Source organism: Electrona antarctica (assembly GCF_951216825.1).
Source record: "Electrona antarctica genome assembly, chromosome: 23".
Taxonomy (NCBI): Eukaryota; Metazoa; Chordata; class Actinopteri; order Myctophiformes; family Myctophidae; genus Electrona; species Electrona antarctica.
Window position 1 is genome coordinate 17,490,858 of NC_136804.1, and position 24,392 is coordinate 17,515,249.

A 24,392-nucleotide genomic window follows, 5' to 3' on the forward strand; every position below is an offset into this window, starting at 1 on the left:
CCTTGGGATACATCACTGAGGATACGTCCCAGGTGCATCCATGCAATGTTTTTTAGTTCTTACTTGAATGGCTGTACTTAAGTGTATTGTTTGAGTATCTACTTTACGTGAGTGTTTGTATTTTATGGATACTTGGTGATACTTTCACTCCACTACATTTCAAACAAAGATTTGTCGTACATTTTGTCCAAGTAGTATCTTAAATTAGGGACTGAAAAAGTTGCGTACGTACAGTATATGGGGAAATCTAAATGCATTCAATAGGCGTAAAGAATCGGTGGTTTTCAACCTTTTTCAAACCAAGGCCCATTATTTATGGGCCATTTGAGCCACGGACCACCATTTGAGAATTTGCATCGACTCAGACCCAAAACGTAGAATGTTTAGTTTTCGTTGGATAAGATGTACACACTGTCTCTGCTGCTCTGTTCACACCAAGGGGCCAGTGAGGCTATTCAACGTTGAAGCTCTGGGCCCTAGTGGTAGGAGGAGGGACTACAGGCGGACCCGTGGATTCATGACCGGGAAACCCCCGTGCAGCTGGGCTTTAACATTGAGCGCTCGGTTGCACTTCCGCATTTGACCACCAACATTTGGTGGTCAAATGCGGAAGTAGACGTTCTCAGACGGTACTTCCGGCAGTCTTCCGGGTGCTTCAAAACGCCACTGAGCAACTTCCACTGACATGAATAGCTGGGGGGCGGAGCTTCGCGCCAGTTCAGTCTCTATCCTTTTATATACTCTATGGTTCACACTGTCAAAAGCCTTTGAGTTCCTCAAGGTTTCTGAACTTTCTGAACTCTGAACTTTAAACTATGTTTAAAGTGGCCAAAATAAAACACCTTGAAACACAAGCATTTCAATTGTGTGCAGAAGCACTGCACATACACTGCAGAAACAAACCTAGTATAGACATAGACGTGCATGCGTGCATCATGTGTGTGTGTGTGTGCCTGTGCACTGTGCGTGCGTCTGAGTGCGACAGTGCGTACATGTGTGTGCGACGTGTCGTGCATGCGTGTGTGGAGTTGTGCCAGAATGGAGAGTTTCAGTTAATTGTTCCCCCAACGCGGAGGGCAGGACGCACGCAGTCATCTGCCTCAGTAAATTAAATTAGCATAACACAAAGATTCAATCTGCCTCTCTCACTACGGAGGCGCGCGCGCGTGTGTGTGTGTGTGTGTGTGTGCGCGCACACGTGTGTGCGTATGCTCTAGAGATTGACAGTCCCAACCACAGGCCAGTAGCAGCACCATGCAGGGTTTGTGAGGATCGGTTTCAATCAGTCAGTGGTGGAATGTTTTGTGAGAGAGACATGGAGGTTCCTGAACCCATGTATGTTCTCTGGACTCTGGAGCAGATTGAAGATTTGCAGAGCTAAAAAACAACAACTCTGCAGCAATCAGTCACACACATCTGGGGGAATGTTGACATCAGTGTTCCGTGGGAATGCTGTTGGATCTGTTCCCATGTCCACAGTACTGAGGAGGGTCTGGTCCTGGAATGGATCTGTTCCCATGTCCACAGTACTGAGGAGGGTCTGGTCCTGGAATGGCTTGAGAAGAACTGGGGAGGATGGATTCTGTCGAAGAATGCAGTGGGAGTCATGTTTGGGGGGAATTGCACAGCACAGGGGAGAGAGGGCTGGACATGGTGTGTGTGTGTGTGTGTGTGTGTGTGTGTGTGTGTGTGTGTGTGTGTGTGTGTGTGTGTGTGTGTGTGTGTGTGTGTGTGTGTGTGTGTGTGTGTGTGTGTGTGTGTGTGTGTGTGTGTGTGTGTGTGTGTGTGTGTGTGTGTGTGTGTGTGTGTGTGTGGTGCGCACGTTTGTTCGTTGTCACTGAATTTGGAACACACAGATCATTGATTTCAGTTGATTTCCTGTTTAACTTCTGATCCAACCGAAAAGTTATTCCATGAGCACCCACAGAGAGAAAGGAACAGAACGAAAAGAAAAAAAAACATATACAGTAGGGAGGCAAAGACAAACTAACGTACTGGTACTGTACGTACAGTATCTTGAATAATTGTTATGAACAATAGGCGACTCATTTCCATCTCTAATTTGCTCTTATATTTTAGAGTCTTGTCAGGCCAATGTCTGACCAGACAGACATTGTCAGGCCAGACATTGGCCTTAGCTGAGAGAGAGATGAAGCAGGGACATCCACTCCTTATCTGAGAGAGATGAAGCAGGGACCTCCACTCCTTATCTGAGAGAGATGAAGCAGGGACCTCCACTCCTTATCTGAGAGAGATGAAGCAGGGACCTCCACTCCTTTATCTGAGAGAGAGATGAAGCAGGGACCTCCACTCCTTATCTGAGAGAGATGAAGCAGGGACCTCCACTCCTTATCTGAGAGAGATGAAGCAGGGACCTCCACTCCTTATCTGAGAGAGATGAAGCAGGGACATCCACTCCTTATCTGAGAGAGATGAAGCAGGGACCTCCACTCCTTATCTGAGAGAGATGAAGCAGGGACCTCCACTCCTTATCTGAAAGAGATGAAGCAGGGACCTCCACTCCTTATCTGAGAGAGAGATGAAGCAGGGACATCCACTCCTTATCTGAGAGAGATGAAGCAGGGACCTCCACTCCTTATCTGAGAGAGATGAAGCAGGGACCTCCACTCCTTATCTGAGAGAGATGAAGCAGGGACCTCCACTCCTTTATCTGAGAGAGAGATGAAGCAGGGACCTCCACTCCTTATCTGAGAGAGATGAAGCAGGGACCTCCACTCCTTATCTGAGAGAGAGATGAAGCAGGGACCTCCACTCCTTATCTGAGAGAGATGAAGCAGGGACCTCCACTCCTTATCTGAAAGAGATGAAGCAGGGACCTCCACTCCTTATCTGAAAGAGATGAAGCAGGGACCTCCACTCCTTATCTGAGAGAGATGAAGCAGGGACCTCCACTCCTTATCTGAGAGAGAGATGAAGCAGGGACCTCCACTCCTTATCTGAGAGAGATGAAGCAGGGACCTCCACTCCTTTATCTGAGAGAGAGATGAAGCAGGGACCTCCACTCCTTATCTGAGAGAGAGATGAAGCAGGGAGGCCACCTCCACTACATTGTATAACACAGAGAGAGAGAGATGAAGCAGGGAGGTCACCTCCACTACATTGTATAACACAGAGAGAGAGAGATGAAGCAGGGAGGTCACCTCCACTACATTGTATAACACAGAGAGAGATGAAGCAGGGAGGTCACCTCCACTACATTGTATAACACACAGAGAGAGATGAAGCAGGGAGGTCACCTCCACTACATTGTATAACACAGAGAGAGATGAAGCAGGGAGGTCACCTCCACTACATTGTATAACACACAGAGAGAGATGAAGCAGGGAGGTCACCTCCACTACATTGTATAACACAGAGAGAGATGAAGCAGGGAGGTCACCTCCACTACATTGTATAACACAGAGAGAGATGAAGCAGGGAGGTCACCTCCACTACATTGTATAACACACAGAGAGAGATGAAGCAGGGAGGTCACCTCCACTACATTGTATAACACACAGAGAGAGATGAAGCAGGGAGGTCACCTCCACTACACTGTATAACACAGAGAGAGATGAAGCAGGGAGGTCACCTCCACTACATTGTATAACACAGAGAGATGAAGCAGGGAGGTCACCTCCACTACATTGTATAACACAGAGAGAGAGATGAAGCAGGGAGGTCACCTCCACTACATTGTATAACACTGTGTTGCAGATTAAATCTTTTCATAGATTTCATTGATAGCTTCATAGACTTGTTTGTTTGACAGCACCATCATCAGTGTTGTAAAAATGTATGTTTGTTTGTTTACACATTATCTTACCTATGTTTTAGAGATAGTGGTCAGTGGTTGTCAACCCCCCCATGGGTCCTTGAGGGTTCTCCAGGGGGTCCCCAGCAAAATGTGTTAATATAGCCTACTGTAGCATCTAAATCAGTTGTAAATTTGTGAGATTGTAGCTCAGGCTATTGTCTTGGATCTCGGAAAAACTATTTCTAATCTTGTAACGGGGTCCCCGGCACAAAATATCTTCAGATGGAGCATCGTGGGCAAAATAAATGTGCACAAAACAATTCGGGGGTCCTTGAATGAAAATGTTTGAGAACCACTTGTCAACTAGTCTAAACACTCGAGCATGAATCCCTTGCCTGTCCTCTCCACTGTGTCTATCCATTCCGTTAGTTCCACGCCGAGATGTCCCCTCACACAGCCGTGTGTGTGTGTGTGTGTGTGTGTGTGTGTGTGTGTGTGTGTGTGTGTGTGTGTGTGTGTGTGTGTGTGTGTGTGTGTGTGTGTGTGTGTGTGTGTGTGTGTGTGTGTGTGTGTGTGTGTGTGTGTGTGTGAGTGAGTGAAAGAGAACATGCATTGTATCGTGTCGCTGACCATTGTAATCATGTGCAGTATGTGAATCAACATATGGCACGTGTGCGCGCGTGCGTAGCCTATGTGTATGTACATGCATTGTGTCAGTGTTGCGCTGAATCGTGTGCTGCGTGACTTAACATGTTGTGTGTGTGAGCGTGAATGTGTGTGCGTGCAAATATCTTTCAGTAGTTATTGACGGTTCATTTCCCCTGATTCCCAGTCCTCCTGTCCGAAGGGAAGCCTTTCGGCTTATCTCGAGTGCACTCGCATAACGAGCCAACGATTATGGTTAAAAAGCCTTAAATGACTAGGGAATGGCTTAATTATAACTATTAAACTAAAGGTTATAAAGCTGACGCCGACCGGTTTGGACCTGCGCGTTCAGTCCTCAGGCTATAGCGTTGTTCTCGGGTAGAAACCTTGTATCTCCATATTTCTACTTTTCACCTTTATGTGAAGTGAATGTTCTACTTCATCCTTTATGTGAAGTGAATGTTCTTCATCCCAGATAAATGATCGTTTGGAACCAAATGGACCCTTATGGGTCTGTAACTCTGAGAGTGTACAAACGGAACCAAATGGACATTAACATTGATTTTACAATATAAATTGGGGGTCCCAGAGATACAGTAGAAAGGCCATTAAATGTACTAGTCCATAGACTAATGCATGTCAAACTGAAATTACACAGGTTGAGAATCACTGCTAGAGCCGTACAAATCTTCTCTTATGGTGGGTCCCTGGCATATCTCTTAAGATGGGGGTCCGCGGGCTAATTAGTGTCAATTTGGGGGTCCTTGGGGGGACATGAAAACGTTTAGGAACCACTGCTTTACACGGTCAGTCACACCGTGTCGTGATGAGCTTGTAGGCAGTTTATCTGTGTCTGTGGGTTTCATCCTTAGAGTATATATTAATAGAGACGGCAACCGGAGGAAACCCTGAGGCGAAATGGACATAGTGGCCGAATTTGGTATTGCAGCGCTGGCCCTGCAACACATGAACGCGCTGGTCCGTTGACTATCATTGCGCACGTTCATGATGACACGTGAACGCTGTTTGCGTGCAATGATAGTCAACGGCAGCGCGTTCATGTGTTTGGGCCCAATCCATCCCAGAATGCACTCTGTTCCTACCCGGAAGGAGGAGTGAAATCGCTTCATGCGCTTTTGAGCAACTTAATGCAAGTGGATGAGAGGAGAAATCCGGTTCTGTCTCTATTCATATATACTCTAAGGTTTCATCATGGATATAATTCACACCGTCTCTCCACTTGGAGCAATTACTTCTTGTTGTGCAGCGGTGTCACAAAATAGACTGATCTACAAGCTCACAAGGCATCAGGCTATTTAAAAATGTGTGTGGGGGTCCCCGGAAGTTCCCGCAGGAACGCGCCCAGGGAGCCGGCCCGGTTCCGGCGAGCAGCCCGCGTCCGAAACGGTCGAGACATGACGGAGTTACTGTGTGGGGGTCCCCGGAGGTCCCCGAAACATCCAGAACGCACCAAGGGGGCCGGCCCGGTTCCGGTGAGCCGCCCCGCGTCTGAAACGGTTGAGAAATGACAGAGTTACTGTCCCCAGGGGGTCCCTCTACTGTACTGTACTATCACACCCGAAATCATCATAATATCGTGCGTGCGTGCGTGCGTGCGTGCGTGCGTGCGTGCGTGCGTGCGTGCGTGCGTGCGTGCGCGCGCGCGTGCGTGCGTGCGTGCGTGCGTGCGTGCGTGCGTGCGTGCGTGCGTGCGTGCGTGCGTGCGTGCGTGCGTGCGTGCGTGCGTGCGTGCGTGCGTGCGTGCGTGCGTGCGTGCGTGCGTGCGTGTGTGTGTGAAGCCCTAACCACACCAAAGGGTCACCATGCAACACCTTGGGTCAAAATGGTTGCAAGGAGTTAACGCTAAAACCGTCTCGACCCTTTGGTGTGGTTAGGGCCATTGAATTCCATGCTTTGAATCACTAGGGTCAACGTGCAAAAAGACATATCACACCGCAGGTACAACACTAAAACCGTCTTGACCCTTTGGTGTGGTTAGGGCTTTAGGCTATGCAACAGTGACACTTGGTGATGAAAACCAACCAAACGCTATTTTCGTGCTCGGACGGACCCAGCCAGGAACCCACATATAGCTGTCTAATGTCTTTCACCACTCAAAAATAGACTGATCTACAAGCTCACAAGGCATCAGGCCATCGGCTAATTTAAAATGAACTGATCTACAAGCTCACAAGGCATGGGGCCATCGGCTATTTTGGGGGGCCTGGCAGGGCCCACAACTAATCTGTCATTCTGCATTAAATCTTGTCATTGTCCGTTTTCATTGATTCAGCCCATGCACATGCACATCTCTGAGGTAAATTACACAATGCACATGAAGGCATTTTGCTGTGACTAGAAACTACAAACTCACCAGGGAAGAGAGAGAGAGAGGGAGAGAAAGAAAGAGAGAATATACTTATGTGCGTGTGCGCGTGCGTGCGTGGCCCCAGTTTGTTTGTTTGTGTTAATCAGAGTTTCATGCTTGCTTTGTCTGAGCCGCCCCGCCCTCCAGGAAGCTTCATTAACACCAATCACAACCCTATCCCCCCGGGATCCACCAATCAGAACGCGCAGCATCCCTGCGGCCCCAGCCAATCGGCTTTAATGTTGCGTCGGCCTCCAAGTCACGAACGGCTAACGACGCCTGGCGGTGCCGGTGAATGTTAGTGTGTGGGTGTGTGTGTGTGTGTGTGCGTGCGTGCTTGCGTGCGTGCGCACGTGTGTGTGCGTGCGCGTGCATGCGTGCGCACAGCCGCACACGAATTTGGCTGTGTTACTTGAAAAATGTAATTTGAAAAAGAAAGGAGGTAAAAAGAAGGGGTATTAAAAGTGCAGCAGACGACACAGAGACAAAAGAGAGAGAGATACCCCTAGAGAGCTTGTTAGTCAGACAGTTAATTAGTCAGAGAGACAGACTAGCAAGTCCACTAGCACAGTGGTTCCCAAACAGTCCCCTCCCTACGTTTTTGGGTATAATTAAATATCCTTTTTTTCTTTTCCTACAACTTTCAGAAATAAGTTTCAAACATTTTTCTAATGCACTGCCCGGGGACAATTTTCTCTTCTGGTCTCAATAAATAAAGGAAAATGTTTGGGAAGCACCACACTAGCAGACAGACATTAATTTACTATGAAATCGTACATTTTTGTCCGTCCGTCAGTCAGTGTATCACTCAAAATCCCCATACATAGGAAAACCCCCATATATGGTGCCCAGGTCTCGTGACATCACGTGACATCTATATTGGCCAGCAACTCTACATCTGACCTCAAACCCTTAGATCTCCATATATCGATATATGTCAAAAATGAAGGCCCGGCCCAACCTGGGCCCTCATATATGGAGCTGACCTTTTCTGACATTCCATATGTTGATCTGACCTCATCAAACCCTGTACACTCAAGACACGTTCCATATATGGCCAGTGCAGAATTCATTCCATATGTTGATCTGACCACCCATGCCAAAGCGCCAGCGCTCGCCCAGCAGTCTGCTGAGGCGTGCACGCCACCTTGCCCTCAGGCGTCTTAGGCCCCATTTATACTGGCAGCCAAATCCAGCCTGAATCAGATCTGAACCACATCCAGATTGGAATCTGATTTGTTGAAATGAGACATGTTGGACTCATTTAAACCAATCGGATTTCTATCTCGATCACAGATCTGGTTCAGGCTAGATTTGTCTGCCAGTGTAAATGAGGCCTTACTGGTAACACTGTCTGGACTTCCCTTATCCAGAGCCACTCAAGATGGGAGTAAACGACTGTCTGTCGTCAATAAAATGACAAGGTAAATGGTCACCTTAGTAGTCACTAGAGACAAATTGCAGATCTACAAGCTCACAGCGCGTCACAGCGCGATGCGGTGTGTGAGCTTGTAGATCTGCTATTTTCAGAGCACAACACCCTATAGCCCAACCAAACCCCTATAGCCCAACCGAACATACAATGTTATCTTCTCCACTAGTCCCTCCCTAACATTATAGTCCAGTTTGTATTGGTTGATGAAATTGTCTGTATGTTTAGCCTTAGTTTCAGTAAGTCATGGGCATGGCACATTTTTTATTTTGTTTTTATTTTGTTTTCGTCAGCCAAAATAGGTAGTGTCACACACACACACACACACACACACACACACACCACACACACACACACACACACACACACACACACACACACACACACACACACACACACACACACACACACAGAGAGAGAGACACGCACTGTGACGCAGCAGACCTGTGAAAGGCAGTGAGTTGACATTAGGCAGGGTGAGAGAATGAATGGAGGGAGGGAGATGAAAGAGGAGAAGTGAGGGTGGGGGAGGGCAACTTCAAGAGGAGGCAGTGAGAGTGTGAAGATGGTTGGCATGAGCTAACGTACAAAAAAACAATAACTTAAACGGATGCTTCTTATCCTTTGATGTGTGACAGATGTGTACAGTAGCCTATACAGTCCTTTCATAACTGGGGAGAGAAAATGGGGAGAAAGTTTGTCTTCTCATCTGTTTTTTTGAGCTGCGCTCCTATGCACAGCTTTGTGTGTCTGTGTGATCACGGAATGTGCTCAGCTGATTGGCTGAGCACGGAATGTGATGTATGATGATAAGAACGCTGCTCACTTCACACAAGTGTGATTTATTTATTTTTGTTTTAAGAACTGAATCATGAGCCGTAACAAGCTTCGTAGAAGTACAGTGCAGCTTATTTGCATATTGCATAACCTCCGAGATGATTTAAATCAGTTGGAAATTCTAATGGTAATGGCCTACTGTAGTCGAATCCCTGTTTGTTTTACGAGGGTGCTGTAGTGAAATATGTTTGTCTCATTACAGTAAACGAATGTGTTTATGCTGTTTATGGTCTTTTTTTTAATAATAATTGTGCCTAACTGGAGCAGGTAATTGTGCCTTCACTGGAAAGATGGTGGTGGTTTAAGCTGCAATATGTGTGGGAGGCCCCGCTCTACCGCTCTCCCAACACACAGCTGCTTCACTAGGGGTTTGATTAAACCTACAGTATGAGCCTCAGCTAGTGCTACTGGTCCTACGATACCAGGGTCTAGTAATTTCTCTAGTGCTACTGGTCCTACGATACCAGGGTCTAGTAATGTCTCAATGGGAGACCACGAACCATTAACAATACTCAATACACGTTCAAGCTTTTCAAGTGGGGCCCTGATGCAGAAACGGTGGGGAACCAGTGTTCTACTTTAACTAACATTGTTCTGGACTGCAAATTTCATTGCGTTGTTGGTAGGGACAGTGTGCATGTGTGTGTGTGTGTATACACCCACCCGTTCCAGTATAGCTTTATTAACAGCAGGGAACTTGTGGCCTCAGTCTGTAGTATAATAATCAAACACCTAAAACTTCCAGCCAAGTTTACTGCATCACTACTAATTATGCTTCTTCTTCCTCTTCCTCTTCCTCTTCCTCTTCCTCCTCCTCCTCCATTCCCATCGCCATTCACCAAAGACACATACAACCCCCCCTCTCTCTCTCTCTAACACTCTATTCTGTCTTTTTAAAATATACATTTCCATCTTCTCTGGCTCAGCAACTCTCTTGCTCTCTTGGCATCACCTCTATTTGTTTCCCTCTCACCTCTCTCTCTCTCTCTCTCTCTCTCTCTTTCAGATGGATATGTGTGGTTTAAACAAATACCTCAGTATTCTGTTTTGTTTTTCTATTTTCTCTCGTCTTTCTCTCTCTCTCTCTCTCTCTGAGTCTCTCTTTCTCTCACATTGCGCTGGCTGAACGGTAATGTTGCTGTCAGCTAAATAAAATGACAGCTCCGTTTCAGAGAAGACATTAATGTATTCTCTCTCTCTCTCTCTCTCTCTCTCTCTCTCTCTCTCTCTCTCTCTCTCTCTCTCTCTCTCTCTCTCTCTCTCTCTCTCCCCCTCTCCCTCTCCCTCTCTCTCTCTCTCTCCACCAGACATGGAGCGGTGGAAGGCGTGGCGATGGACCGTGTGGGTCGCCCTGGCGACCGTCGTTCACCTAAGCCCCTCCCTCGGCAGCGACGGGGAGTTCACCTCGCCGCAGCTCATCAACAACGTGGTCCGGGACCCCCGCACGGGCCGCCTGTACGTGGGCGCGGTCAACACCCTCTACCAGTTGGATGCGGCGCTGCGGCCGGAGGCGCGCACGGACACCGGGCCCCAGAAGGACAACCGCCTGTGCACGCCGCCCGTCACCGCCGCCTGCGAGGAGGCCGAGGACACGGACAACCACAACAAGCTGCTGTTGGTGCACAGCCACAAGGTAGCCAGCCGCCTGGGTACTAGTCTTCTTGCCCATAGAGCCCCATTGTGAACCCAGACATGTTGAGTACACCAAGGTTTTATGTTAGAAATGTTGTGTATGGGTCCCCACTCCCCAGCATGTAGAAACTGCCAGATGCTAACTTGCATATGTTGAACAATTGTGTGCGTGTGTGCGTGCGTGCGTGCGCGGTTGTAATGCATGTAACTCGAGAACCGTTTGCCCCACGACTTCAAATTCGACACACGCGTTCCACACCCCCGCAGGGAGTGCAGTGCCCGGGCCCCGGACTCGAGTCTGTCAGACCAGCGGTTCTCCAGAACCACCACAAAAGGCTCTGGTCAGGCTCTGCCAGTGGGCCTAATCAGCTTAAATCCCCTCACCTGTGCATTTTCCAGCCTCTGCCTCAGCCAATTGATTGCCATGGCAACCCCACACCTGACAATTGATTAGCCTACTTAACCAGTCCACTTTTCACAGTCAGTCAGTTTGCCCTCTTCAGACACAGACAGATACAGAGATCGATCTCCATGTGGGACACAGACAGACAGTTAAAACGGGTGCTATGACAAGTTGACGGGTATTATTAGGTTCCCAAGTTGCATCGTTCTCATGTAGGCCGGTAGCCGACGGGCACTAAAAAAATCTTTATGTAGTATGTGACATGTCAAACTAGGGGGTTTTGATGATGCTGAATCCATTCCAAGCATTAGTTTTGCAAAAAAAAATAAAACACTCATTGGGCTAAAAACAGCCATAGCCAAGCCCCAAATGTGTTGACATCATCACATTTGTGAGGACGGTGACGGTTAATGGTATGATCACATATTATGCCATTTATGAAAATTGCTCAACATAATGCAAGTTAGCATCCGGCAGTTTCTACATGCTGGGGACCCATACTCAACATTTCTAACATACAACTTTGGTGTACTCAACATGCCTGGGTTCACATTCTGGCAAGTGGACTATACTGGGGTTGGGTGTAGTGATGGGAGATTAATTGGCAAACACATCGGTAATTACAACCCACCTAGGGCTTTGCGGTCGGCCGACCAGCTAAAGATGGATGTGATAGCGACCAATAAAAGAACAAAGGGTGATCGAGCCTTTGTGGCGGCTGCCCCCAGGCTCTGGAATAATTTGCCCTTTCACATCAGAGCCGCCCAGTCCATCATTACTTTTAAATCAGCTCTAATCCATGCACCGCTGGTGGTGTGCGGAAGCTTGTTATTTCTTTAGCTCTAATAATCCCTGCTCCATGTTTCAGGAGGAGCTGGTGGTGTGCGGCAGCCTGTTCCGGGGCATCTGCTCCCTGCGGAACCTGAGCAACGTGGAGCAGCTGGTCTACTTCAGCGACACCAAGGGGGAGAAGTCGTACGTGGCCAGCGCCGAGGAGGGCGTGACGGTGGTGGGCGTCATGTCCTACTACGCCAAGGACAGGGACAACGTCACGGTCTTCCTGGTGAGAGAGGAGAAGCGCCACGTAGCAAATATTTATTTAGTTTTTTTAATCATGAGGTCCTTTCAGACAGGCGCTGTCGCCTGGATCAACGACTGGTCTGCTCTATAGGTCTGCTCTTGAGGGGCGTGGGACGCATAGCGTGAAATAAAAGCTCGCCCACAATCCAGGTCTAGTTGCCCGCGGGCGTGTGCATGCGAGCGACAATTTAGCGGGACCGCCGCGCCCATGAAAATATCCTTGCGTTATCGCCGCGTCAACTTCTCTGCTCGTCCAAAATAAACACACGCTTCTCATTGAAAATGTCAGCCGCTCCCCGTCTGAAAGGGCTATAGTCGTTTGAATTAATAAAATATAATTTAGTTTTATGAACACTGGTCATCTGAAATGTTTTAGTGTTAGTCTAGTTTTGGTGGACTAAATATAAGATTTTAGTTAACTAAATCTACAGTTGAGTTAGTCGACTAAAATGTATTTTCGCAGGGTTTGATGGCGTCGTAATGGCTGATTTTAGACTTGGTTGCATGCTGAAAATAGGCTATTTTCAGGATGCAAATAGCCCCCCCCCCCTTCTGTTTCTTTGTTTTCTTGGAAGATGGGAACTATGCACAAAAAAATAATTTCACAATTTCACACTTGTAAAACCGTGATGTGACAATAAAGTTGTCTCTGTCTCCCCCTCCAGGTGGGTAAGGGTTATGGCAGTCACGATAGCACCAAGCTCATCTCGACCCGCATCCTCCAGGACTTTGGCGAGTGGGGTGTGTTCGACAGCATCATCGACGCGTCGGCCGTCCAGGCTAACCCCTTCGTGCTGCGCTACCTGCACGACTTCCGCTTCGCCTTCAAGGACGGCGGCTTCGTCTACTTCCTGTTCTCGCGGACGCTGGGCGTGCAGGACACCAAGAACTTCACCTTTATCTCCAGGTCGTTGTGGTTCAGTGGTTTTCATTTCAACCCTTTTCATATCAAGGTCCATTATATGTTGGCCCATTTGAGCCACGGACCACCATTTGATGAGATTTAGCCTCTCGGATCAAAGACTTGGAATATTTTGTTGTCATTGGATAAGATTGTGTCTTGTATTGATGTGGTACCATAGGAGAGATAACAGGCAAAATATCAAATTCGTCTCCATTCTGTAATTGTGTAGACTTCCTTGTAAATTAAGTAATGCAGATGTTTTACAATAATTTAACTCTTGAGAGCATAAAATAGTCTCTCCAGCCTGTTTCTGGAGAAAATGTAATTTCTTTTTCCGTAACACAACTAATAGCCCCCTGAACCAGGGGAATAGCGCAATCTAGGCATTCACTGTGAATGCTGTTTCTATAGAATGTTTATGGTCATAATGGTCCATTCGTCCGCACGTCCTAATAATGGGTGAGCCTAAGATTTTGGTTGGATATGAAACCTTGATATCTTCGGAAATATTTAGCTACAGTATGCTTGTTTTCAAATGACCCAAAAGTCAATAAAATAAAATAGCAGATCTACAACCGCACACCGCGTCATGCGACACATTGTGAGATTGTAGCTCTGCTATTTCCACAATTTCCCCAAACAATTCTCATAAAAAAATAGAAAACTAAACTAGCAAATTCCGCTTTTAAAAACCAATCAAAACTAAATTGTAATTGAAAAACGAATGACTAATATAAAACATCTTGATGTGCAGGATGTGTGAAGTGGATCCGTTCTACTACTCCTATACTGAGCTGCAGCTGAACTGTAGTGCTACCAACAAATACAACAAAGTGCAGGTGAGAGGTTTTATTTGTTATTATCTTTGAAGATAAAATCAAGTTCTTATTATGTGTTGTTATCTCTCATGTTTATTTTAATATGGAATTATCTTTCTCTCTGTCTATTCAATTTACTTCAGTTTTGTGGCTTCCCCTGCCGCTGTACTCCTGAGTTTGGTTATGATGATGATTCTCTCTCTCTCCATCCATATACTTTCTCTCCTTCTCTCCATTCCCTTCTCTCTCTCTCTCTCTCTCTCTCTCTCTCTCTCTCTCTCTCTCTCTCTCTCTCTCTCTCTCTCCAGGCTGCATATGTAGCAGCACCAGGTGAAGCTCTCTCCAGGAACATGACATCATCAGGTCGCTACGGTGACATTTCTCCGTCAGATAAAGTTCTGTTCATCGTCTTCAGTTCTGACGAGGACGCGTCCAGTTCCGCCATGTGTGCGTATCTCCTACTAATAATCGTTAAAATAATCCATGGGGCTTAAGTAGTTAATCAGACTAATCATTTTAGTCACAAAAAAAATCACACCTGTGTGAAGTGAGAGGCGCTCTTACCATCGTACATCATCATGACGTAAAATAGACACTATGTCTATTTGCTCAGACACTATGACGTAAAATTCTCCATTCATTGTCAATGGGAATTTAATGTTTGATTAAGAGTTCATTAAGACGAAGGTTGTGGGGCGCTAGCCCCTCCTACATCCATCTTTTAGTTACCGTCCACAACCTTCGTCAGCCCCTCAAAATATATTAGAATGTTCTCTGTGGATTTGTTAATTTAAAAAATCACACTCGTGTGAAGTGAGGGGCGCTCTTATCGTCATACATCTTCATACATCATCACATGTGTTTAGAAAAGCCGATTTGCTCGTCCACATATGACGTAAATTCTCCATTAATTTAGACGAGCCAATTTGCTCGTCTAGATATGTAACTTGTGAAATGGGACATTCTGCACTTTTACTCGAGTCAATTTTGAAATTCCGGTACTTTCCGGTAATTTCTACATTGCAGTATACCTCAGTGGTCAGTGGTTCCCAAAGTGGTGTCCGGGGACCCCCAGGGGTCCTTGAGGGAGTTCCAGGGGGTCCCCAGCTAAATGATAGTTTGGAACCAAATGGACCCTTATGGGTCTGTAACTCTGAGAGTGTACAAATGGAACCAAATGGACCTGTTGGGGTCCATTTACAAATGGAACCAAATGGACCCTAACAGGTCCATTTGGTTCCATTTGTACACTCTCAGAGTTAAATTAACATAAATTTTACAATATAAATTGGGGGTCCCAGTGTGCCTAGAAATGCCATTAAATGGGGGTCCGTAGACTACTGCATGTGAAACTGGGGGTCCTTGAAATCACTATAGAGCCGTAAAAATCTTCTTTTATGGTGGTCCCTGGCATCATCATCATCGTAAATATCTTCTTTTCAAGTCAATTTGGGGGTCCTTGACATGAAAAAGTTTGGGAACCACTGCTTTACGTAAGTAAAACACGCGAGTACTTTTGTTCCACCTCTGCAGGTATGTATCCCCTGCGTGCCATCAACCAGAGGCTGGTGCAGATCATAGGAGCCTGCTACAGTGACAACGGCAACATCGATGGCAAGCCTGCCGTCTACTCTCCTTATTCCTCCAAGTCTGACGATCTGTGTGGTCAATCCAACAGTCCGCCGCAGGTGTGTGTGCGTGTTTGCGTGTTTGCGTGTTTGCGTGTTTGCGTGCGTGCATGTTTGCGTGCGTGCGTGTTTGCGTGCGTGCGTGTTTGCGTGCGTGCGTGCGTGCGTGCGTGCGTGCGTGCGTGCGTGCGTGCGTGCGTGCGTGCGTGCGTGCGTGCGTGCGTGCGTGCGCGCACGCAAATGCTTTTCAAGTGGGCCCTGATGCAGGATAAGTTGAGAACCACTGCCTTAAGGTCGTTTCAGACACTCCCCCCTGTCAGGTGAAAAGAAGCGACTTGGACTCCTCATGCATTGAAGGAAGCATGAGGTCAGTGCGTTGCTCTCCCCAGGTTGGCAGAGGGAGAGCAGCGCCCAGGACTACAGCTTAGGCATTGGCACTGGGTGAAAAAATGGGTTTAAAAAGTTGTGGGATGAAAATGTAATCTCCTCTGAGGCAAAAACAAGGAAAAAATGTACACACACATATATATGTGCGTGCGTGCATATATATTTCAAAAAGAGAAATAAAGGAATCCAAGGAAGGGACTGCACACTCCAGGGAATAGAGACGGACAACTTATTGCATCATCACACCGTGAGCTTCGTCAGGTGCTATAGCATAGGTTTATTCCTCTTTTTGAAGTCTATGACTTGCACCTCCCACAGGGTTTTGTGCAGGAGTCCACTTTTTTGTCTATATATTATTTAATTTTTTACCGAATGGATTGCCAGATTGAACGATACCAGATGCAGCGTGAATCCCATTTGTTGGGTGCTACTGCTAAACTACAGATGTGCCATTTGAGAACTTCACACATCATGGCATTGGCATGCAAGACAGTGGATTGTCAGTAAATTGTCAGAACATTGTCAGTGAGAAAGGAGTCCATCTGCAAAGGTGTAAATGCTAGTCAGATAATTTTAGTTTTTTTTTACAATGAAAAGAAGTGTCTAAAGGGGACACACAAAAGAGAAGAATTAGCAGGGCTAAACAGTGAAAAGAACCTTGGGAAAACAAGTAGTAAAAAATGCAGGAAAGCCTGAAGTGCTGGAATGGTACATCTGTAACTGCACATATGTGAAGTTTGAACCCCCCCTCTGCCATGTGTGTTTGTGACCTCCACCAGAAAGACATGGCTGCGCTGTACAAGTGTGGCGCAGAGTTCCTGCCCTCGCCACTGGCCAGCAAGGCGGAGTTCGCCCTGGCCACCGAGCCCACGCTGGTCCGAAAGAGTCACATGACGGCCGTGGCTGTCGCTGTGGAGACGGAGCACGCCGTAGCGTTCCTGGGAACGACCACCGGAGAGGTGACGTCATCAAGCCTGACGCTGGTCTTATGGCGCTCTCTCTCTCTGTGTGTGTCTGTCTTTCTCTCTGTCTGTCTTTCTGTGTGTGTCTCTCTGTCTGTCTGTCTTTCTGTGTGTGTCTGTCTGTCTGTCTGTCTGTCTTTCTGTGTGTGTCTCTGTCTGTCTGTCTTTCTGTGTGTGTCTCTGTCTGTCTGTCTGTCTTTCTGTGTGTGTCTCTGTCTGTCTGTCTTTCTGTGTGTGTCTCTGTCTGTCTGTCTTTCTGTGTGTGTCTCTGTCTGTCTGTCTTTCTGTGTGTGTCTCTGTCTGTCTGTCTTTCTGTGTGTCTCTCTGTCTGTCTGTCTTTCTGTGTGTGTCTCTGTCTGTCTGTCTTTCTGTGTGTCTGTCTGTCTGTCTGTCTTTCTGTGTGTGTCTCTGTCTGTCTGTCTTTCTGTGTGTCTCTCTGTCTGTCTGTCTTTCTGTGTGTCTCTCTGTCTGTCTGTCTTTCTGTGTGTGTCTCTGTCTGTCTGTCTTTCTGTGTGTCTCTGTCTGTCTGTCTTTCTGTGTGTGTCTCTGTCTGTCTGTCTGTCTTTCTGTGTGTCTCTGTGTCTGTCTGTCTTTCTGTGTGTCTCTCTGTCTGTCTGTCTTTCTGCGTGTGTCTCTGTCTGTCTGTCTTTCTGTGTGTGTCTCTGTCTGTCTGTCTTTCTGTGTGTCTGTCTTGTGTCTGTCTCTTCTTTCTTTCTTTCTTTCTTTCCCAAACATTCTCATCTCACGTTTTATTTAATATTTACTATATAGAGGTTCCTTTAATCTACAGTATATGCCATCAAGCCTTGATAGCGATTACTCTGCATTTAAGCATTTAGTATTAGTCACCACCATCCCTGTCACCCTACCATAAATCACTTTGTTTGACACCCAACTCTGGAAGTTTTGTTTCAGAGTTCATAGTTTTTTTTATACTACCAGATAACACTCTTAAAACCTTGAATCCAGTAGTTTTCCAATTCCATAAATAACTCATTTTGTGCTACTAGAATTTCAATGTCGTATCCTCCAAAAACTCTTATTTTTATGTCCTTCCCATTTTGTTTTTTTCAATCGTTCTTTTGGTCCATCATTCTTTTTCTGTCTCTCTTTCACACATTCTCTCTCATTTCTGTTCTAATCTACTGCCCGCAGCCTCTCTGTAATGTCTTCTATGTATTTATTGTGCCTATTTGTGCTAAATAATTTACTGTACATTTCATTGTGTGGCTGGAACTCAAGGACGCCAGTACAGTAGCTCGTCTGACAGACCGCAGAGAAACCCATTGAATGCTAACTAAGCACATTTGTTTCCTGATTAGTTTTTTTGTACTTCAGGTGTTGAATGCACATCTGGTTTGTCTGCAGTGGTACACTGTGGTGGACAGTAACAAAATACATTTACTTGAGTACTTTACTTGAGTATTTGTATTTTGGGATACCCACTGTATGACTTTCACTTCACTACATTTAAAAGATGGATTTGACTATTGTACATTATGAATGAACTACTAAGCCATATTTCAAATTGAGTGAAAATCATAGAGTATATAAAGGATAGAGACCGAACTGGAGCACTAGCCCCGCCCCCAAGCTATTCATTTCGATGAAGTTGCTCAGTGGCGTTTTGAAGCACCCGGAAGACTGCCGGAAGTACCTCCTCCGGACCTCAAATTTTAGGTCCGGGGTGACGTATGCAACCGAGCGCTCAATGTTAAAGCCCAGCTGCACGGGGTTTCCCGGTCATGAATCCACGGGTCTGCCTGTAGTCCCTCCTCCTACCACTAGGGCCCAGACCTTCAACGTTGAATAGCCTCACTGGCCCCTTGGTGAAAATAGATGATCTACAACAACAACTACTACTACTACTACCACTACCGCTACCGCTACTACTACTACTACTACTACTACTACTACTAATAATAATAATAATGTTTTTTTATTTTTTTCCAGGTGTTGAAGGTGCATCTGTCCTCTAGTCCAGAGGTGTACAGCCGTTCGGGTCGTGTGACCGGGGACAAGGTCAACAAGAACCTGCTGTTTGATGCCAGCTTCCAACATCTGTATATCACCACTGAGAAGAAGGTACAGTTAATGATATCTAATATAGAGCGTTGCAGTCCCGCCCCCTTTCATGACGACGACAGGCCCAGGAAATAATTCCCCATGCATTTTCCCATAGACATTTCAAAAAGTACTTATTTAAAGATATGTAAGCCGCGGACAAAGCCAAGTCGCATTGTGACAAATCATTAATAAATACTTTTTGAAATGTCTATGGGAAAAATGCATGGGGAATTATTTCCTGGGCCTGTCGTCGTCATGAAAGGAGGCGGGACTGCGACGCTCTATATGTAACATCTGTATATCCCTACTACAGTAATAACTAACATCTGTATATCCCTACAGTTAACACTGTTAGCGCCATAGGCGCTATATCGCGGTGATAGATATCGCTGCCAAAGCAGTGATATCGCAGGTCTAAAGCTTTATATCAAAATCAACCGGCTAGTGCTAAAAACAACCCCGTAGCCCTGTCCAGGTTGCTAGGCAACGCCTACCCTACGTCTTTCCCAGCACAAGGCGGAATGCGTGCGCATGCCATAGAGACCCATACAAAGGAGAATCTTTGTTGCCTTTTCTCTCTGAAAAATGGTGAAAAAAATGGGCTTCAAGATTATTTGATGAATAAAAAAGCATTTGATTCGCTGGTGGAGTGTATTTTCTTTTCTGTAATTCAATTATTTCAACACGGAGGTCAAAGACATAAGCTTGTTCTGCTTTCCTGTTGTTCACTAGACTTATATTTTCTTCTATAAATCGTCTCACCTGATCGTTCTATTCTGTCCTTCATGCATGTTTGTGAAAACCTTTATGTTGCCACGCACGTGGACAAGGTCGACAAGGTCAAAAAAAAAGTAGCAACACCGTAATGTAGAAATATTCTGTTACTGTCTGTCTGTCTGTCTGTCTGTCTGTCTGTCTGTCTGTCTGTCTGTCTGTCTGTCTGTCTGTCTGTCTGTCTGTCTGTCTGTCTGCCATGCAATCGATTCAGAAACGAGTTAATTACACCACCGCTCTTCTGCAAAAGCTATTTACTCTGATCAAGTCCTGCGTCAATACTCTGCGCCTCTCTCACCCTCCGTCACATTTATATTTATTAGACTCTTGTCTTCGCTGTTTGTCATCGGAGAGGTGAATTTATTCCCTTGGCCGGGTTGCAAAATTGTAAATCAAAAGGCAGACGACCCTCACTGCACAGCGAAACATGATTAGGTGTGATAAATAAAAATGGCTGCCATTGACTGTGGTGCATAGAGCGAGTTTGATGGGCTGATGCAAGGCTACAGCACTGACGATGAGTCACCATGCAACACTGCCTCGCTATGTGCTCCACCGTTATTGTTCCACAGTTCTCCATCCATGTCAGGGCTTTTCAAAGTGGGTGCCATCATGGCACCCTAGGGAATTCATGAATATCACCTCAGTTTTACTACTCAGCCCCGCGGCTATCTAGTACATAGTAGAATGGAATTGAGTTGCAACTATACTGTACCTGCTGCGTTCCTCAAATCTCTTCAACAAAAATATTTACAGGGGTGCCTTGAGCCAAACATGTTTGAGAACCACTGCTCCACATAAACATAAACTACATACCCTTCATCTAAAGACTTGAGGATAAATATACATTTATTTGTAAGTTGGGGACCTCAGGCCGGCAGTGGTTCAGCAGATAGAGAATCGGAAGGCTCCTGGTTCGATCCCCAGCTCGCCTCCTACACGCTTAGAAGTGTTTAAGACACCGAGACACCTGAGGTCCATGCTCACAACGCCTTTGTGGTTAATCTTTTTTATTTTTTTTAACTTTTTGCCAATGACATGCACAGAATATGGATGCCAGGTTGAAAGTGGTTAATTTACACTTTAATGTCAGCAGCTAGAAGGACTGATTTCAGTCATTTGGATTCCATGGAAGCGCACCAAAAACAGACTACACTACTGTACGTGCAAGCATTCTATTATTTGTTATTTTAAGATGAAAGAGTATTTGAAGTGGTCAAACTAGCAATAGAATACATATTCAGTCTTACAGAAAACCCCAAATGATCACAGGTATTTCATCGAAGCAAAGGTCGAGGTAAAGCCTCAATCTGCAATTTCTTTAACTGGTTGGTTACAGTACAGTTGGGTGCCACCGATATTGTCCCTTATCATTTGACCCATTTAGGCCTGACCTCAAAATTTTAAAAAATCCTTCTAAATCCTCCAGTTTTCTGAAATAAATATTTTCACGATTTTTCAAAAATAGCAGACCTACAAGCTCGTAGCGCGCCACTCGGTGGCGCGCTATGAGCTTGTAGATCTGCTATTTTTCAATAGCTAAATTATAACATAATGTTTAAAACACCAAAAGGTGTTCCCGCCCAAAATGGGTTAACTGTCCTTTTGCGCAGATCACGCAAACCTCAGCAAAAAGAAAAGGACAATATCGATGGCCTCCAACTGTATATGGCTACCAAAACGTAAAACTTGTGTTTATGAAACGCAGCGCTAGTGTGTGGGAGGTTTCCTTTCACGCTGTTTCACAAATCGCAGATTAGGACTAACAATTATTTCTATCTGTCACAAGATTTTATTTTGCTTTGATCCATGTAATCTAATGAGAGAAAGTAAGAATGACTATTCAGATCATTTCTCTCTACAGTAAAGAAAGATTTTTGTATTTCATCTAATCTAACAACTAAAATATTCTCTTATGGGATCGGGGGTCCTTGTTGGCATCAAATATTTTCAAAAGGGGGTCCGCAGCTTATGTTTCAGTTTTGTGCCTTGACATGAAACTGTTTTCGAAGCACTGTACTAATGCAGTGGTTCACAAAGTGGGGTCCGGGGACCCCCAGTGGTCCTTGAGGGAGTTCCAGGGGGTCCCCAGCTAAATGATAGTTAGGAACCAAATGGACCCTTATGGGTCTGTAACTCTGAGAGTGTACAAATGGAACCAAATTAAACGGGTCCATTTGGTTCCATTTGTACACTCTCAGAGTTAAATTAACATTGATTTTACAATATAAATTGGGGGTCAGAGAGATAGAAATGCCATTAAATGGGGGTCCGTAGACTAATATGCAGGTCAAACTGAGGGTCCTTTAAATTAAACGGGTTGAGAATCAATGCTAGAGCCTTCTCTCATGGGGGTCCTTGGGGCATATCTTTTCAAATGGGGGTCCGCGGGCTAATTAGTGTCAATTTGGGGGTCCTTGACATGAAAAGGTTTGGGAACCACTGGCCTAATGCAGCATGATGTCCCCGTAGATCACCATGGTGCCTGTCCAGGAGTGTCACCTGAAGACCACCTGTGACTCATGCGTGTCCATGAAAGACCCCTACTGTGGCTGGTGTGTGCTGGAGGGCCGGTGAGTGTGTGTGTGTGTGTGTGTGTGTGTGTGTGTGTGTGTGTGCACATTCGGCAAAAATAGCCGAACTACAAGCTCAGAACATGTGAAGCTCAGAAATATGTGTGCGCTTGTAGATCGGCTGTTTTTCAGTGAAAAAGTAGCCTGTGGGCCCCTGCGGTGCTCCAGTCAAAGAATGACATGTAATGGTGGGTTTGTTGCACAGGTGTACCAGGAAGCAGGAGTGTGATAGGTGGACGGAGGACAACACCTGGCTGTGGTCGCCCAATCAGCAGTGCGTTCAGATCCAGGCCTACAGCCCGCCCAACATCAGTTGCAAGAAGACACGACAGGTAACTACACTCTGTGTGTGCGCGCGCGCACGCACGCACGCACGCACTGTGCTGCCTGCGTGTGTGTGCAAGCAGATGTCTTTGTTACATTCATATACAGTCGCATTATAATTACAATGCATTTATATTCAAAAGCAGAAAAGTTCATGTGTGGCGTCGGAGTTGGATGTCAGCATGTGTTCAGCCTCAGTTGCTCCGCGTGTGTGTGTGTGTGTGTGTGCTTGCACGCTTGCGCGTGTGCGTAAAAGTGAGAGAGACGAAGCATATTTTTTGTGTAACCTTCTCTTGGGTAGAATTCCCCCCCGAGCCAAGTTCATTCTTGCTGAGCTGGGCTTAATTTCGACAAGTTCACTCTCCCCGAACTTCTTTTCTGTTCGGATAGTGGCTTCTGTTAATAGTCTGTGTGCAGAGGGCCTCCCACCGGAGTCTGGACGCCAGGGTCACACAGGAAGAATGCAAAACAGTCCAATTTTACTCTCTGATGCCCTGAATAACAATGAGCATAATTCCCCGCCGGTGGCTTTATGGCTTTGACTCGGAGGCAGATGTGAATCTCACCGGATTCGCACGGAAATTAACTGCAGTTCATACACACACACACACACACACACACACACGCACACGCACACACACACGTGCGCACATGGTGTGTGCCTTCGGATTCCAAGACGGCCGCTCAACCTCCCGAGCCACTGTTGTCCAAACCGTAAACAACCATTTATTTCTCTTGCGAAGGCGAGGAAAATGGTCCTCACAATGTCTATTTTCCAAATTTCACTTTACTTTCATTTGACTCTCACAAGTACAGTAATACAAGTACACACGCACACGCACACACACATTGCACGTTAATTTATATGATGAATTTCCGGCCGGCCTTCGTGGAATCTTTAATGACGTTGCTATGGAAACCACCGGTGCAACGCAGGTGTCATTTCGCTCAAGTGCGTGAGCAGGAAATGCTGCTCATTTCATTTCCATGACGACGCACAAAATGTGGAACATTTCAGTGGCTAGACGTGGATTTGGACTTTGACCACATCACACGACAAAGACCAGATCCCTTCTTAGATACGTTTTTCTTGCTTTAGATGGGTCAATGTCAGTGGTCGGCAAAGTACTCAACCCCAGTACTTGATTCAAAGTATAGATACTCCTGGTCAAATAATACTGAAGTACAAGTAAATGCTGCAGATTCGTACTAGCAGTTAGGGGTTAAGTGCCTTGCTCATGGACACATAAACCAGTGGGTGAACCGGTGACCTTCTGTTTACCAGAGAGCCTCTGACCCATTGACACACCCACTGACCAGTGGTGGAAAGTAACTAAATACATTTACTTGAGTAAACCTTTGAGGAATTTTACTTTACTTGAGTATATCCAATTTCCAATACTCTACTACATCTCGCATCCAAATATTGCACTGTAGTCTGTACTCCACTACATTTATTTGAAAACTTTAGTTACTACCGGTAGTTACTTTGTAGATTTTGATTATTATTACAACACATACCCTAACCACTTCAGCCATATACATTTCGGCCATTTGAAAATGGTCACATTGTGTCGCGATGCATTGTGACCTTGTGGATTTGCTATTTTCAAAATGATGTTTATACATTTGAAAACTTGAAATGGCACATTCTGTATGAGTACTTTTAGTACATTCAAGTACATTTTGATGCCAAAACCTTTGTACTTTTACTCAAGTACATTTTGAAGGGGCACTATGGTCTAAGTAGCAGCTAGATGAGCTACCCCACACATAATGTGTCAGATTAGTCTGTTCGCAC

General features: G+C 45.9%; 1 protein-coding gene across 4 annotated transcripts in view; it reads left to right on the forward strand.

The window, feature by feature from the left end:
• The window catches only part of plxnb2a.1 (plexin b2a, tandem duplicate 1), a 248,294-nt gene that overhangs the window by 175,863 nt on the left and 48,039 nt on the right, over nucleotides 1–24,392 (forward strand). For 2 of the 4 annotated variants that reach the window (XM_079494226.1, XM_079494225.1), the window contains exons 5-14: nucleotides 10,347–10,672; nucleotides 11,943–12,137; nucleotides 12,820–13,061; nucleotides 13,813–13,897; nucleotides 14,185–14,323; nucleotides 15,410–15,564; nucleotides 16,671–16,850; nucleotides 18,807–18,938; nucleotides 22,167–22,267; nucleotides 22,473–22,599. In XM_079494226.1, the coding sequence (XP_079350352.1) occupies nucleotides 10,349–10,672; nucleotides 11,943–12,137; nucleotides 12,820–13,061; nucleotides 13,813–13,897; nucleotides 14,185–14,323; nucleotides 15,410–15,564; nucleotides 16,671–16,850; nucleotides 18,807–18,938; nucleotides 22,167–22,267; nucleotides 22,473–22,599 (1,680 nt within the window). In that variant the 5' untranslated portion in view covers nucleotides 10,347–10,348. Of the gene's footprint in view, nucleotides 1–10,346; nucleotides 10,673–11,175; nucleotides 11,253–11,370; nucleotides 11,488–11,942; nucleotides 12,138–12,819; nucleotides 13,062–13,812; nucleotides 13,898–14,184; nucleotides 14,324–15,409; nucleotides 15,565–16,670; nucleotides 16,851–18,806; nucleotides 18,939–22,166; nucleotides 22,268–22,472; nucleotides 22,600–24,392 lie in introns of those variants that run through there. The other 2 variants (XM_079494228.1, XM_079494227.1) reach the window with 2 other exon arrangements.